At 41.7% G+C, this 17742-nt stretch overlaps 1 protein-coding gene across 1 annotated transcript in view; it reads left to right on the top strand.

Annotated features, from left to right (window-relative positions):
• Nucleotides 1-358: 358 nt before the first annotated feature.
• The window catches only part of CCDC170 (coiled-coil domain containing 170), a 59896-nt gene continuing 42512 nt past the window's right edge, over nucleotides 359-17742 (top strand). Inside the window, exons 1-4 of the mRNA XM_089529467.1 lie at nucleotides 359-385; nucleotides 1324-1455; nucleotides 11453-11709; nucleotides 13159-13303. Coding sequence (XP_089385593.1) covers nucleotides 359-385; nucleotides 1324-1455; nucleotides 11453-11709; nucleotides 13159-13303 — 561 coding nt within the window. The remainder of the gene's footprint in view (nucleotides 386-1323; nucleotides 1456-11452; nucleotides 11710-13158; nucleotides 13304-17742) is intronic.

Here is a 17742-nt window from a genome sequence, read left to right as displayed (position 1 = left end):
AAATGCATCCAAATAGGCAGTATTTCCTGTGAAGAGCACTTTAGTCTTGTTTAGCTAGGGTTGCCATCCCTGACGGCCTCCAAACCGGGAAAAATGTAGGACATGGTTTTAAAATGTAGGACCTTTTTTTTTTATTTCCTTGCCAGGAAATTAAAAAAAAAAAGGTCCTACATTTTAAAACCTTGTCCAAGGCCTCCCTGGGGCCTGGGAGACAGCGTCCCCCAAGCCCCAGGGAAGGCTTGGAGGAGGCCGCTTCCAAGGCCTCCCTGGGGCCTGGGAGACAGCGTCAAGGCAGAAGGCAGGCAGCCACCCACCTCCGCCTCAGCCTCCGCCTCCCGGGCTCAAGAAAGTGCCCAGCATGGAGGCGTGCCAGGCAGAGGAGGCGGTGGGTGGTTGCCTACCAGTGCCTGCTGCCCTGGCACACGCACGCGCGCACGCAAGGAGCACCAAGCCAGGCAGGCACCTCTGCCTCCTCCTCCGCTTGGCGCGGCCTGCAACGGAGGAGGAGGAGGAGGAGGAGGAGAAGGAGGTGCGCCTCCTGTGCGCACCCGCGCCCCCCTCCCCACCTCCCTGCTACCCTCCCCCGCCTCCCCCCCGCCTCCTCCTTTGTTTCCTCCACAAGGCCTGGAACGGAGGAGGAGGTGGGTGGCATGGCCATGCAGGGAGGCAGGGGAAGGTGGGTTGGCGCCGTGCGGGCCCCGAACCGGGGGCCAAACTGGACCGGGACCGGGAGGGGGCCTCCAAAAGCGGGTTTGTCATGGGGGCCACCGGGTTATGGCATCCCTATGTTTAGTTCCCCATATCAATCCTACAGTTACCTCTAGAAATGTGTTAAGGTTTCCATTGTCTCCTTGGAAAACTAGTTTTGTCCATACAGTGATGACATCTTAGCCCAAATGGTCCCTCACAGTAGTTTCATGAAGATACTGAAAAGTCTACTGGTCAAGATAGAGCACAAAAATAACCCATAAAATAGACCAAAAATCCTTTGGTACCATTCCTTGTGCCCATCTCTCCAAAAACAAACAGAACAGCAATGGCACTGCCTCCAAGTCTGAAAGGAGATACCATAGTCAGTGGTATCAAGGACCCCAAATTAATCCTGGAGAAGAAATAAGTGTTTCACTGTTCCATTCTTTCCCTGGTAAAGGTTATCCATAGTATTGTACAAACATGCTAGTTCTAAAGCTGTCCAAGTAATTATTGTCTCTTAACACAATAATGGAAAGGGTTTATTTCTGAAACTAAACAAAACAATAAAAATGAAAAATGAGTCTGAATTCTTTGCCTTTGATCCTGAGTATTTTCTTTTTCAAAAAACAGGGTATTCATAATTATTCCCTCTCGGATATCCCTGCCACTCGAGAACAACTCTGCCACTATCGTAATGCAGCAGAAACAGCCCGCAGTGAACTTGCAGCACTCCTAGTAAAGTATGAATGTGCTCAGGCAGAGGTAAGGTTTGAAAAAGAAATTCCTTCTTGCTTGGAAGCACTTGCTAATCCACTCAAAGCATTCCATAGGCTAACTGAATGATACATGCTATTAGATACTCCATTTAAAAACACACTGGTCTTCAACTACCAGAGATTTTTGTTTGTTCCAGAGCTTCAGAACTTTACCGAAGTTCATATTGCTGCAGCTGCTTTACTCAGCTACTGATGTTCCTTCAATCCTGTTTAAATATATTAGACATGTAGTATCTGTATTCACAGTAAAATTGGAATAAGAGATTTCTGATGGATCATGTGCCACTATCAGTACTTCTTGGTAATAGATGCATACTTACCATAAATTTGCAAATGAGAAGACAATGTAGTTTTATTTCAAGATTTTTTTTTTGATATGGCAGCTCCCCCCCGCAACAGAAATGTTGCAGGTTGAATGTATCTGTACAACAACCCTGCTGACACTTGTATGAATATATATGACCTGCATGAGGTTGATGGTTAAAGTGGAGTGTTGTCTGACTGAGGACAGAAAAAAAGTTTAACTAGCAAATGAAAGGAAGGTGGTCTCTGGTCTTCAAGTCAGTCACCAGTAAAAATTATAGAAGTATTCTACTTAGTAATTCCCTGCAGGTATGTTGAATACTCCCTGTAGGTATGCTAGTCTGTCTGTACATTTGTTTAGGATTGGGATATTAGTACAGTGGGCCCTTGGTATCCACTGGGATTTGGTTCCAGGACCCTGATGTATATCAAAATCCATGGATACTCAATTCCCATTAAATACAATGGCACAGTAAGGTAGTGTTCCATATATATAATGGCAAAATAAAGCTTTGTTTTTTGGAATTTATATATTTGAAAAATATTTTCAAAATGTGGATGCTTAAATCCGTGAATAAAAAATCCATGGATATGGAGGGCTAACTGTACTGCTTCAGTACCAACCATTTTACTTCTTTCCTGCAATCCTCCTCCTCATCTTCTCCTTGTTCTCCTTCTTCTATTTCTGCTTATTATGATAAGTGCCCATACACATACACACACACACACATATAATGCTTCTTATAGAGATACATTAGAATTTACTTGTTTTGCATCCTAATCATGTGAATGTTTAATTAGAAGTCTCACTGCATTCAGTGTAGTTATAAAATTATAAACTACATGAGGAGTGCCATTATTATATCCATCATACTGCAGCTGTGAATCACAGACATGGCAAAATAGTACTGCATAAGACCATAGTCCTGCTACCTTTAAAATTTTATTCACTTTTTTTGTTTTGTTTTTATTAGTGGACAGCCCATTGGTTCCTGGTAGGAGTGCTTTAGTTCACACTTTAACGCTGTAGAAAGAATAAATGCATTCAAGTGCTGGTTTTAGGTTGGGGTTTTTTTTTTTTTTTTTTTTGGTCTTATTCTTTTATTGTGGGTGTAGATTCTTTTAAGAGGCATAGTTTACAAGCCATTAGATTTACTGCATGAATCATTAATAATGAATCATAAATATATTTGTTGTTGCCAGATTTTTGATCTGTTTAATTAACTTTTAAGTCTAAAGTGATTTTCTTTTTTTTATTGCAACTTGTTAGCATGTTTAGTTCCCAGGATTTTGAAGAGAAAATGTAACACTTTGACATAAGGTGAACATTTGTTATTACATCTGAAGCTTTTCAGTCTCCTGTATTTATCCGTTATACTAATTCTGTAGACAGTACTTCTGTTATATGTCTTGTACAAATAAATGTTTAACTGTTTAAATGCTACAGTGCAGATATTCTGTATATGTCTATTTTATATTCTCATGTTTAAACCCTTAACCTGAACTGAGTTTTTCTGCAGCTCACCCTGACCTTTGGCTCTTATTAAGTGAGTCTTGTGTACAGATACATGCTGATAACCAGCAGTTCTTATTTATATCCATTGTTAAATATAAAGAAATGCCTCCTGAGCATAACATTAATGCTTCACTCCTGTACCTACTTTCCAAGGAGTAAACCCAATGAACGTGATGAGACTTAGATATGTGTTGGAATGTAACACTGTAATCTTTAATTCATTTTCCTAGGAGTAAGGAAATCTGGTTTCACTGAACTGAGTGGGACTTAACTTCAAGTTAAGCATATATAGCAGTGATGGGGATCTTGCAGTTCTTCAGATATTGACTACAGTCCCCAGCATTCCTTATCTTTGGTTATATTAGCTAGATCAGCTGGAAATTGCAGTTTGACACCTCTTTATGTTTAGTATTTTAATGTAAGATTCAGAGACAGGAACTAGGACCCTGACATAGCCAAATCCTATATCAAAATTAAGAGGAAGTTGTACTAGCAGAAAACCTCAAAGACCTGGAACACTTACTAAGGAAGATCAAAGAAGAAAATGCAAAGGCAGGCTTAATGTTGAACATAAAGAAAACCAAAATAATGACCACCAAGGACCTTCACAACTTCAACCTAGACAATGAAAAAATAGAAATAGTAAAAGAATTCCCATATCTTGGAGCAAATATTACTAGAAATGGGGACTGTAGTCAGGAAATCAGAAAAAAATTAAGGCTGGGGAGAGTCAGGGCCAGCTCATCCATATAGGCAACATAGGCAGTTGCATAGGGTGCAAAAAGTTTAGGGGCGGCACTCCGTTTGCTTGAAGCATGCATGCGCACAACCCCAGGCAAGTGCCAGGGCACCCTTCGCTCTCCTCCTGGCTTTGCTGCTCAGGAGGAGAACGAAGGGTGCTTGCTTGGAGTGTGCACGTGCACAGTGCCAAGCAAGCGCCAGGGCACCCTATGTTCTTCTCCTGGCTTTGCTGCTCTTTGCAAGGAGCAAAGAGCAGCAAAGCCAGGAAGAGAGCGAAGGGCCCTTTTCCTGGCTTTGCTGCTCTTTGCTCCTTGCAGAGCCATGAGCAGCGCCAGGGGAGAGTGAAGGGTGCTTGCCTGGGGCTAAAGTGATGCAGATAGTTTTGTGTGATATTTATTTAGTTTTCTCTGTTGTGGTTGTTGCTCTTGTGTGCCTCCAAGTCATTTCCAATTTATGGTGACCTCATCCTGGGGTTTTCTTGGCAAAATTTCTTCAGAGGGGGTTTGCCCTTGCCATCCTCTGAGGCTGAGAGAGTGTGACTTTACCAAGGTCACCCAGTGGGTTTGCATGGCTCAGCCAGGATTCGAACCCTGGTCTCAGAAAATGCTCTAATGCTCAGAATGCTTCAAAGCTTCCTTGCATGTGCTGTTATTATTATTATTATTATTATTAACCTTTATTTACGAAGCGCTGTAAATTTACACAGCGCTGTACATGCAATCTTTTTAGTTAGACGGTTCCCTGCCCTCGGGCTTACAATCTAAAAAGACATGACACAGAAGGAGAAGGGAGTGGTGGAGGGAAAGGGTAAGAGGTCCAGCAGTTCCTCTCTACCTCCGAGGCCTGGACCAAGGCAGATGGACTGGAGGGAGGGCTTGGCTTCAAAATGGAAAGTTAATCTTCATCCAGGGAAAATATATACTCTCAAGTAGGATAATACAAATACAATACATAGCAATACAGGAAATGGTTTGATAAACAGGCACTAAAAGAACATCAGATGGTAAGCGACAATTATGCAATGCCTGGGAAGGCTTCTCTGAACAGGATGGTTTTCAACTCTGTTTTGAAGCTAGTTAAAGAAGTGATGGCTCTTGCTTGTGGGGGAAGGTTCCAGGAGTGAGGGGCAGCAAGTGAAAAGGGGCGAATCCGGGATGGGGCAGAGGAAATCCTGGGCTGGGACAGCAGACCTCGACTACCAGAACGGAGGGCCCTGGTGGGAAGGTGAGGAGAAAGAAGGTCAGATAAGTAAGGAGGGGCCAGTCCATGGAGGGCTTTAAATGTCGACAGCAGGAGCTTATACTGAATGCGGAAAGGGAGGGGGAGCCAGTGAAGGGATGCCAACACAGGAGAGATGTGGTCAGAGCGGTGGGTGGAACTGATAATGCGTGCAGCTGAATGCTGGACAGAGATTAAAGGACGGAGGTGAGAAAGAGGAAGCCCAGCCAGGAGGACGTTGCAGTAATCAAGTCGGGAGATCACTAGGGCATGGACCAGGATCTTGGCAGTAGAGGCGGAGAGATATGGTCAGATTTTGGCAATATTGTACAGAAAGAATCTACAAGCCTTCGCTGTGGTCTGGATCTGAGGGATACACGACAGAGAAGAGTCAAAGATAAAACCAAGACTGCGGGCTTGCTGGACTGGTTGAATAGAAATGTTGTCCACAGAGACAGAAAAAGAGTGTTGAAGGGTGGGCTTAGGGGGAAAGACAAGAAGCTCCGTCTTGGACATGTTGAGCTTCAAACGCCGATGGCGCATCCATTGCGAGACAGCTGTGAGGCAGGACGAGACTTGCTGTTGAAGCATTGGAGGAAGGTCAGGGGCGGAAAGATACAGCTGGGTGTCATCGGCATAGAGATGGTAGGAAAAACCAAAAGAGCTAATGAGTTTTCCTAAGGACAGTGTGTAGAGAGAAAACAGAAAGGGACCCAGAACAGAGCCCTGGGGAACTCCAACAGATAAGGGAACAGGAGAAGAAGTCTGACCCCCTGCAACTACTGCAAAAGATCTGCCAGACAAGTAAGACCTAAACCAGTCAAGAACAGAGTCTGAGAACCCAAGGTCAGAAAGTATATCCACTAGAAGACAGTGATCAACAGTGTCAAAGGCTGCAGACAAATCGAGAAGAATGAGAACAGAGTAGAGGCCATTAGCCTTGGCCTGTAAAAGGTCATTCGAGATCTTAGTGAGAGCTGTCTCTCTCTTTTTCTGTCCCCAATGAATTAGTAGTTGTGAATTTGGGTCTTGGGAGTTGTGCTGATAGGCATATCAAAATGTCTTCCGTTTTGAGCATGACTGAGAAACATGAAATATATTGTTTTTTATTGATGTTTTTGGCTTTTAGTTGGTCATGTCCTCCATTTTTCTTAAACGTCCCACAATTTATCCTACATTGTGTCCTACATTGTGTCCTACATTTTTCCTACACTTTGACGGGTTACCGGGGGAGGGTGCCAAAATATTTCTCGCCTAGGGTGGCCAAATACCTAGAGCGGGCCCTTGGGAGAGTGGCTATTAAAAAACTAGAAAAGATTCTAAAATGCAAAGGTATACAACTGAGCACAAAAGTTAGAATCATTCAAGCCATCGTATTCCCTATTACCATGTATGGATGTGATTGCTGGACAGTTAAGAAAGATGACAGGAAGAAAATCAATCATTTGAGATGTGGTGATTGAGAAGAGTGCTGAGGATTCCATGGACAATCAAAAGGTTAAAAAAATGGGTTCTAGAGCAGAACAAGACAGAAACCTCCCTGGAAGCTAAGATGACCAAACTGAGGCTGTCATACTTCGGACACATCATAAGAAGGAACAGAGAGTCTGTGAACATCTAGAAGGCAATTCCATAATCACAAAAAGTCAACATGGGTTTCAGAGAAACAAGTCATGCCAGACTAATCTAATGTCTTTTTTTTAAAATAAAATTACCAGCTTGGTAGATGAAGTGAATGCCATAGATATAGTAAATCTTGATTTCAGTAAGACCTTTGACAAGGCTCTCTATAACATTCTTGAAAACAAGCAGTTAAAATGTGAGCTAGACAAGGCAACCGTTACATGGATTTGTAATTGGTTGACTGGCCAAACCCAAAGGGTTCCTTTTCATCCTGGAGAGAAGTGACCAGTGGGGTCCCACAGGGCTCTGTCCTGGGCCCAGTGTTATCAACATCTTTATCAATGACCTGGATGACAGAATTAGGGGCAAACATCGAATTTACAGATGACACCAAATTAGGGGGAGTAGCTAATACTCCAGAAGTCAGGATCAAAATTCAAAATGACCTGAATAGACTAGAAAGCTTGGCCAAAGCTAAAAAAATGAACTTCAACAGGGAGAAATGTAAGGTACTACACTTATGGCAGAAAAACAAAATGCCTAGATATAGGATAGGGGACACCTGGCTGAATGAGACTACGTTTGAAAGGGATCTAGGAACCCAAGTAGACCACAAATTGAGCATGAGTCAGCAGTGCGATGCGGCAGCTAAAAAGGCCAATGCAATTTTAGGTTGCATCATTAGAGGTATAATGTCTAGATCAAGGGAAGTAATAGTGCCACTCTATTCTGCTTTGGACAGGCCTCACATGGAATACTTTGTCCAGTTCTGGGCACCATAATTAAAAAAGGACATTGTGAAACTGGAGCATATCCAAAGGAGGGCGACTAAAATGGTGAAGGGTCTGGAAACCATGCCCTATGAGGACTGACTTAGGGAGCTGGGAATGTTTAGCAAGGAGAAGAGAAGGTTAAGAGGTGATATGATAACCCTGTTTAAATATTTGAAGGGATGTCACATTGAGGAGGGAGCAAGCTTGTTTTCTGCTGCTGCAGAGAACAGGACCCGGAACAATGGATGGAAGCTCCAGGGAAAGAGATTCCACCTCAACATTAGGAGGAACTTCCTGACAGTAATGGCTGTTCGACAGTGGAACACACTCCCTCGGAGTGTAGTGGAATCTCCTTCCCTGGAGATCTTTAAACAGAGGCTGGATGGCCATCTGTCAGGTATGCTTTGACTGAGAGTTCCTGCATGGCAAGGGGTTGGACTGGATGGCCCTTGTGGTCTCTTCCAACTCTTATGATTCTATGGCGGGATACAAACCGCCGCTTTGTGGCGGTCTGCCGCCGCCACCGGTTAGTCCGCAGGGGAGCCGGAGCCTCCACACGGCGCGGCTCCCGTGCAGACTGAAAAAGAAGCTCCAAAATGGAGCTTCTTTTAGAGTCGCGTTTGTGACGTAGCGAGGCGCCAGGGGCGCACTCGCTACGTCACAAAGGACGTGACGCGTACGGATGCTCAGCGTCCGATACGCAAAGATGGCGCCGGCCATGTAGAAGGGCCAGCGCCATCTTGTACGGACGGAGTCCGTATTAGGCCCAGGGGCGTCTAGAAGAGACGCCCCTTTTTTAAAATGGGACGTCCTCCGGACGTCCCAAATGCCGGTTTGTAACCGGCCTATGATTCTGTGACTCATTGGAAAAGACAATAATTCTGGAAACGGAGGAGTGAAGTAGGAAGAGAGGAAGGCCATATGCTAGATGGATGGACTCTATTAAGGAGGTCACAGGTATGGGGTTGCAAGAATTAAGCAGAGCAGTGGAGGACAGGGGGTCTTGGAGATGTCTCATTCATAGGGTCACCATGAGTTAATTTGAAGGCAATTAACAACAGCAACAAAACTGCAAGATACTTTAGTCCAAGAACTCTCACTGATCTGGTTGGTGTTGTATTCAACAAAATGGGACCACATAAGTGTAGACTGTCAAGCAAGTTATGATACTTGACATTCTTTGGATATTTGAAACTAAAAGAGTGAAGTTGTATTTTTTTTAAAAAAGATGACTCACATTAAAATCCATTGATTCTGTTTGATTAAAAATAGCTCTAGGTTTAAGGTGCTTTAAAGACTTTCTGCACCTCTTCACTCTTTTTCATATGCATCCCTAATTTATGTTCTTCATTACTGTTGTTACATACCTTTACGTTGACGCCAACATATGGTGGACCCATCCTAGTGCTGTCATTGTAAAATTTCTTCAGAGAAGGTTTGTCATGCCTTCCTTTAAAGCTGCAAGTGGGTTTCCATTGTTGAGTCAGGGATTCAAACACTGGTTTCCCAGAGTCCTAATCCAACACTGAATCCTCTACACCACACTGGTTCTCTATCTTGCCACTTACTAAATGATACCATTGTAGTTTTACACCTGGATCCTGTAGGTGACATATGCCAGTGTATGCACTTTGTGGGATATTGCAGAAGGAGGTATCCTATAGCTTGTTTCACAACACCCCTTGTCTGAACTGTAGACCAGCAGTCTGGGCTTCCAGGTGCAATTCTGTTTAGAGATGGACCCCAGTGTACTGCTACACTGCACCTGAAGAGGAAGAATTAGGCTTACTCTGGAGTGGAAGATATTCTGTATTGTTTTTTGTGGGGGTTTTGGGCTATGTGGCCATGTTCTATAAGAATTTATTTCTGACGTTTTGCCAGCATATTCTATATTCCCTGGATGCAGAAGATCAATGTGAATGTGGCCAGATACCTACAGTTGCTCAGTAGCTGGAAAATGGACCTGCAGCTAGGACCTTCCTGGCTCGTGTTGTGTAGCCAGGGTGGAAGTGAGGATAGAAGAGAAACCTCTGCTCCCTGACTCCAACAATAGGATAACTCTTATGCTCTGCTTACGTGCTTATTGGATCTAGTTTCAGCTCACTAGAACAGAGTTTCTTTTACTGAGATTGGAAAAACAATTATTTCCATTTGCATTTACCTTCGTTTTTGTTCTGAAACATTTGCTTTGTACTGTTAGAAGCTTCTACTTTTGTTCAGATGTTTTAATACGCTCCCTGCACACCATTATTCAGAATAACACTTATAGGCAACTCCAGGAATCTAGATTTGTTAATGAACTACTGCTGTGGAGTCAGATAGGTCAGATGGTATTTCTTTTCAACCTATTGAAATGTGACTGTGGTCTTTTTGTTTAACTTAATTACAGCAATCATATGCTGCACAATAACCAAGTTGTTTGTGTGTGTATAGTAACCAAGCAAAGTCAATTTACAACATTAAAACACAGTATCAAAAGCAACATAAAATACAACAAACAACAACAGCAAACCAAACTAATGAGCATCCCAGCATTAAAACACATTTTTTAAAAATACAAAAGCCTTAGTTTTGTACCGGCAAAACTGTGACTATACCCTCTGATTAAAGAAAGAGCCACAAATTACTGCACTCTATCTTACTTTACATTTTGCCATTTGTGTCTTAGTTTTTGCCATCTGAAAAGTGGATGAGTGGAATGAAAACAGAAATAACTCATTACTTTAAACAAAGAAGTAAATTAATAAAAGATTGAACTAATTACAATTACCATGAGCAGTTAAGCCTCCATAACTGTCGAAGCAACTTTTCAGTATTCCTTGCCTAAGAAAATTCTATGAAATATATGGTGTCACCATAAGTCGACAGGTGACTTGAAGGCACATGCACACATATACATGTTCCTTTCATGAAAAATGATAGTACTCATTAGATGCAGAAATGATATTTGATATTGGTTTTGTATATAGCTAAAGTATGCACACAATTCCATAGACCAGTGATGGCGAACCTATGGCACTCAGAGCCCTCTCTGTGGGCACATGTGCCGTCGCCCCAGCACAGAGTTTGCCAGAGTTTGTTACTAGAAAGCCAGAGGGACATGGCACTTGGCAATAAATAAGTGGGTTTGGGGTTGCACTTTGGGCACTCGGCCTCTAAAAGGTTCACCATCACTGCCATAGACCATCTTACATATAAATCTTCATACTACAAGGTTTTGGGTGAGTAAAATTTTATCTGGAAAAAAGCACTTCATTAATCCCAAAATATAAAATAATTAATGCTCCCTCCCATTTCCAATTTTCTACTGGAGAAAAAGGTAAGGTTTGTTCCTAGGGAGGGAAATAGTTTTCCCTGATTTTTCCCCAGTCTTTTCATCTAGGGCTTCATATCTCTAACACCAGTTTATCATCTCTGGGACATTTATTCCTTTCTTATTGTGCCACTGTCAAAAAGCCCTTGATTGTTACCTGCCTCACTTAATTTCATGTGTATGTAGAGAGATCTTGTAACACCTCTGAGACTAACTGAAATAAACTTGGCAGCATGAGCTTTCATAGACTTCTACCTCCTCAGATGCATATAGTGGAGTGGAAACCAGGAACAGACATATATATGACATCGGTATGTGAGAATGTCAATTCAAATTCAAAATCCTTTTTGTATAGAAATGAAATAGCAATTCCAGATTCTCTGAAGATGCCAGAAGAAACTATGGATGCCAGCTGTGAAACCCATTGACTATACATAGAATGTTTCCTAGAATTCTCATAATGCTTCTCTGTTTTCTAATCAATCTCTGTTTACAGCTTTTAGATCTCAAATCCAAAATAACAGCTAAAGAAGTATATGTTGAAGAACTGAAGGCTGAAATTGGAAGCTATAAGGAGAATGATGCTAGGCAATCTTCTTTACTCATATCTATACAAAGTAGACTCCAAGAGATTGAGAAGGAATCTGCTACAGTTGCCATTTTGAAAAAACAAGCGGATCAGAAAACACAGGCAGTTCTCCAGGAGAATTTGGAACTAAAGGAGAAAGTGAATGAACAAGAATCAGAAATCAGGTAAAGCCATCAAATAAACAGATGTCTTCACCAAAAGCAGAGATGGTTAGAGGAGCACATAAGAGGTTTGTGGCTGGAATGCCATCAATATGCTCATGATATTCAGCTTTGCTTCTCCTTGCAGTTGGAGTAATCTAAGACTGCAGGTGCTAGACTATTGCCTAGACTGTTGCCCAAATTCATGGTGGGTGTCTGCGATTTCTAGTGCAAAAAAGAAACTGTGCTATTTGAATTACTATAAAATCAATGATAAATTGTTCAGTATACCAGATGCTGTATTTTGTAATTAAAATTAAAACATCACTAATGTATAATTTGACATCCGATAATTATTGTGCCAAATACTATTTATATTGCCCCAGTAAGCAGTGAAATTACTGACATAACTCCATCTTTTTGCATCTTATTTATTAAATATTTCTATTCTATTCACTATCTGAAGATCTCAGGGCAGTGTACAATAAAACAACACAATCAGTTTAAAACAATGTAAACTGTAAGAGAGAAGGCTAAAAACATATTAAACAATGTAAATGTTTAAAAGAACACAGATTAAAAATAATTTATAAAAATTGAAAACTGTACATATTAGGGTTTGTATAAAATGAGTTAGGTCCTAATGGCTTTTGTAAGTAGTAACCCTGTTTTCACTTAGCATTAAAATGACAGCTATGTAGATGCCAATCAAGCCTCTAAGGGGAGGGCATTCCATAAGTGAGATCCCACAGCTGAGAAGGCCCTTTCCCATGACCTCTGAAAACGTATTGCTCTTACTGATGGGACACAGAGAAAGGTCCTTCCAAGCAGCTCTCAAACCTCAGGCAGGGATATTTAGGGGAAAGCAGTCTTTCAAGTCTCAAAGTCCCAAGCTGTTGAGGGCTTTTAATGTCATTACTCAAACCCTGAATTGAGACTGGAAGCTACTGCAGTTCTTTTAAAATTGGTATACTATTGTTGCTATATGATGTTCTGGTCAGAGGTGTAGCCACTGCATTTTGCATGAGCTGCAGCTTCCAAGGGTCTTCAAAGGCAGTCCTACATAGAGCGCACTGCAGTAACGTAATCAGGAAATTACCACTGCATGGGTTACTGTGGCTTTTAATTACAAAACACAGCATCTAGTGTATTGGACAGTTTATCATTCATTGCATAGTAATTCAAATAGCACACTTTCTTTTTTGCACTACAAATCCCGGACAGCCACCATGAATTCCCAGACTCACTTGTTAAGCTTATGCATGCTATGTGCAGACAGAGAATAATTCTGATAATGATGATAAAAAACTCTTATCCAGTCATTGCACAGTACTCAAGAAATTATATTGCAAACATATGGCACAGAAAGAAAAATAATTTGATCTGTGGATAGCTGTGAATGTTGATGTAAGAATTTTCTTTGTTGTGCATCTGTTCTGTTAATTATACATTTTTTGTTTTGCATTCTATTAGAAAGTTTTTGAATGCATCTGAAGAGAGCAAGACCCAAGCCTCTAAGGCCAGCAGGAAACACTGCGAGTTCATTGCAGATGTTTGTCATTTCTTTGACATGGACATAAGAGGGAAAGAAGACCCACAGAAACTTCTGCTTGCAAAGGTATTTGGTTTAATAACACAATATAATGTGAGTATTAGTCACTTACGTGTGTACCCTCACACCCTGACTTTCAGTTTTTACCATGTCGGACATAGATATTTGGAGAGTCTGATAAGAATATATGACAAACACAGTTTTACAGAAAACTGGCTTGTGAAGGGGAGGGATTCTGAAATCACTGACATTCAGTAATGTATCTATGACCGAGGTAGTTGAGCACAATTTGCAACAATTTCCTTGGTTCTGAAAAACAGGAAATGGAATAGGGAGGAAAGCAGTTACATGCCTTTTGATTCATATCGGAAGGCCAAGAGCATTTTCCTTTCATAGACACAAACTTAGTTCAAACAGTCACATAAAACCATGGTGCTCATGAAAGAGACCTGTGGTGAGCTTTAACATCATCCTCTCCTGTTCCCTTGTTCTCTTCCTTAGTAAGAATATTTGGTACTTGCATGATTTAGAATGCATCAGGAGTAATGAATAGTTGTGAGCTAATGAATTAGTAGTGACCTAGGACTAGAACTTGTGATAGAAATACTGTAGATGTAGTTAGGATGCTTTGTAAGGTAAAATGAATAATAAAATGTTATTGTCTCAGGAAATTTATCTTGAGATGGAAAAGGAGATAGACAAAATAGGTTGACTATGGGCCGGTACATAACGGCACCAAGCGGCATGGCGGCGGCCTCTGGCCATCCCTTTCTTCTCGTCTGTCTCGGGCCTATATTTCATAAAAGAGTTCCTTAAGAGCTGGATCTCATGTGTGGGGGTAAGCTAAATTACTGGGATTGGCATTCCACAGGTGCTCCCTTTCCAGATACATGGAACAAAAAAGTAACTAAGGGCCAGAAAAGACAGCCAGAAAGGGGTGGCTTGAAGCCACCCTCACTGAAGACACATTGGGGCTACAACAAACACACACCAAGGCCCCAATCCACCCTGAACCTGGCCCAAATAGCTTCCATTTGGACCAAGAAAGGGCTGCCTTTTCTGGCCCCACTCCAGCCCCAGGGTGGCTTCAAGACACCCTAGCAGCTTGCGGCGTGTAAACGCCATGCCATTGGAGTGTCTTGAAGCCCATATCTGGGCAGCCAGACAACTTCTAGGCAGCTTCCAGGTATCTTTGGAGTGTGCAGCTTGTCAACACTGCACTCCCAAGACTCCCAGAAGTGGACTTTAACAGACCATATGTTTCAGCCCTAACTTCTGGAAAAAGGGAGAAGTGACAACAGGTAAAGAAGATTAAGTAGACAGATCTAAAAAAAGACAGAGGGGGGAAGAATTACAGGGACAATCAGTGTCTTCTCTCCCACTGAACACTTGTACAAACATGGATGCCTCTTTGCTACCAATTCTCGTTCTGTTTAGATTGCTATTTACTGCATTAAACAGAACTCAGAGAATTGTGATTTATTTTAACCAGTGTTACCTAAATTCAGTCAGAATCCATTGTGGTTTTATTCAAAGGGAGGTGGAATGGGTAAGTGTCAGGTTCACTGAAGCTGATTGTCAATCATCTAAACAATAATTTTGGTGAGCCTTAATCAATGTCTCAATGAACTGCCATAGTGTGGATACTGGAAGGCAGTACAGAAGAGAATGGGACATCTGGTTGCCCAGATATTTTGGACTTCAGTAAGAAACATGCAGATGTAATATCATAGTCTCTGCTTTTAATCTTTGACAAGTCTTTGAGAACAAATGAAATCCTGTCAACTGAAGGTGGACAAATGTCTCCATCTTTTAAAAAAGTGTGGCGGAAGAGGGCATGGGAAACATTGAACAGTCAACTTTACATAAATACCAGAAGAGAATCTAGAACAGATAATTAAACAGTCATTGTGTGACCACTTCAGAAAGAATGATGTGGTTATTAAGAATCAGAATGTGTTTCTCAAAGTCATACCAGATTAATCTTATCTATAAATACATCTGTAAGCTGTGGATATAGTTTATCTTCATTATGGGTTTGGCAAGTTCCTGCATTGTTGTACATAAGCTGGTAAGATGTAGGTTAGACTATGCTACTGTTACATGTATTTGTGGCTGGTTAATATACTGAATACAAAGAACATGGCTTGTCATCCTAGAAAGAAATGACAAGTGAGCTTCTTCGGGGTTTCCCCCGGGCCCAGACTTTTTAACATCTTTATTAAATGACATGGATGAAGAAATAGAGTACATTAGATTGTCAGATGACACCAAACTGGGAGGAGTGCCTAATACCTAAAAAACACAGTGAGGGCTTCTCCTTTTTAATTTTTTAAAAAAACATTTAATTTAGCTGGCTATCTGGCAGGGATGCTTCAGCTGTGAATTTCTGGACTGACAGGGCCAGGGTTACACTAGGGCCTGAAACAGAAAGGCCAAATAAAGCAGCTTCCAGCCACTTTGGGGCATAGCGTTTAGATGATTCATGCCCTCAGAGTGGCCAGAAACCATGCTGAGGCTGTGCCAAGCTGGCAAGAGCTGGCCCTTTTAGGAGTGGACTTAATCTGTTCCTGCCAGCTGCTGGCTTGGGACCATTGCAGTGGCTCACTTCAGGAGCGGGCCATGTGGTTGCCACAATCCAGGTCCAATCAGGGCCAGAGCAGCCAATGTCCGCCCTCTTGGACAATCTACTTCGGCCCACAATGGCTCTTGGCATCCTTTCCAACTATATACTTCTGTGAACTGCCAGAATGTTGATCCATCGTGGCCGATGAAAAATTAGGGCATTGTAGTTCAAAACATCTGGAGAGCCAAATATTCGTCACCTCCAGTTTTTTTTTACAGATTTTTACAGTTGAAGTGAGAGACTAGGATATCTCCTGCTTTCTTTTTCCTCATTTCTGCTTACCAAACCTAAAAGCTAACAACAACAACAACAACAACAACAACAGGTAACAGGATAAAAAGGTACAGGTAAAGGTATTCTTCTTTGATAAGGTTGTCAAGTCATGTCCGACTGTAGGGAGCAGTGCTCATCTCCATTACTAAGCCAAAGAGCCAGCGTTGCCAAAGACAACTCTGGCCTGTTCCGGATGGGCATATAGTACATCCCCAGGACGTACTAGGGTTAGGAAGGGGCGTCACTTCCTGACGCCCCTAACCCTAGTATGTACTGGGTCTGTACAAAATGGCGGCGCCCGTCCACACGGGCACCACCATCTTGACGTCGCGGATACATAGCGTTCGGACGTCACATGGCGCTAATGACGTCGCGAGTGCACCATTGGCGCTTTGTGGCGTCATTAGCACGCCATGAAAAGAAGCACCATTTTGGGGCTTCTTTTTGCTCTGCGAGGGAGCCGCGCAGTTTGGCCGCTGCGGCTCCCTCGCGGAGCAACTGGCAGCGCCAGAAGACCACCGCTTTTAGGCGGTCTGTAACACGCCTGTGATCATGTGGCCAGCATGACTGCACTGAACTCTGAACAGGATGGCATTTTACATGTGCTAGCCAGAAAAAGAGAGTGTAAACAGTTATGTTTAGATAAATTATTAAGATTAGTTGAGGAATATTTGCCTTTTAAAAAAAAAGTTTTTAAAAATAAAATATGAAAGTATGCAACTTAGCCATCATTGCAACAGAATGACAAAAATGTAAATGAAAACTGGGAACTTAATGGTTTAAATTCTCTTTGCTACAGCTTTACTTTATTTTTATAATTTATCTTAAGAAGAAAAGGTGAAAAAAGGAAGAATAGGGTTCACAAACCAGAGACCTGAGCAGCTAATCCTGTGCTCTGCAGTAGATGCAATACTCAGAGATTTGAAAGCTAACCATAAAGCACTGTTCCCTGTAGCTGCAGATCTATCTTTCTAGCTCTATATATTATATATACAGCTTAAGTCTCACTTATCCAAAATTCTGAAATATTCAAAAAATCAAAACATTTTTCATGCATGGCTGAGACTGTGACACTTTTGCTTTCTAGTGGTTCAGTGTACACAGACTTTGTTTCATGCACAAAATTATTAAAAATATTGTGTATAAAATTACCTTCAAGGTATGTTAATAAGGTATACATGAAACATAAATGTTTGTGTTTAGACTTGCATCTCATCTCAAAGATATCTCATTATGTATGTATATGCAAGTACAGGTATGCCAAAATAATTTTTTTAAAAAATCCAAAGTCCAAAAGTCCTCTGTTCCCAAACATTTTGGATAAGAGAGACCCAGCCTGTATATTTAAGTTAAATCGGTTTTGTGAAGCTTTTGAGCGTTTCCAAATATGTTAAAGCTGTTTTAACTAGCAACCAGTGTGAAAATAAATTCACAAAAAGGAGCAATGAGTAATTATAGATATGTTGTTGTACCTCGAAATCTATGAAAAGCTTTTGTCCATGCAAATATTGTTACAAAGCATAATTCTCCATGAACAAAAAGAAAGCTTTCTCTTGTTCCCTGCAATATTGTAAAGCAAGCTGGAAGATGCCAAGGAGTTTCAGAA

The sequence above is a fragment of the Sceloporus occidentalis genome, unplaced genomic scaffold, assembly GCF_023333645.1.
Source record: "Sceloporus occidentalis isolate IW3139 unplaced genomic scaffold, rSceOcc1.0.p SCAF_6, whole genome shotgun sequence".
NCBI lineage: Eukaryota > Metazoa > Chordata > Lepidosauria > Squamata > Phrynosomatidae > Sceloporus > Sceloporus occidentalis.
Note: the sequence above shows the minus strand (reverse complement) of the source record. Positions and strands in the feature narration are given on the sequence as shown.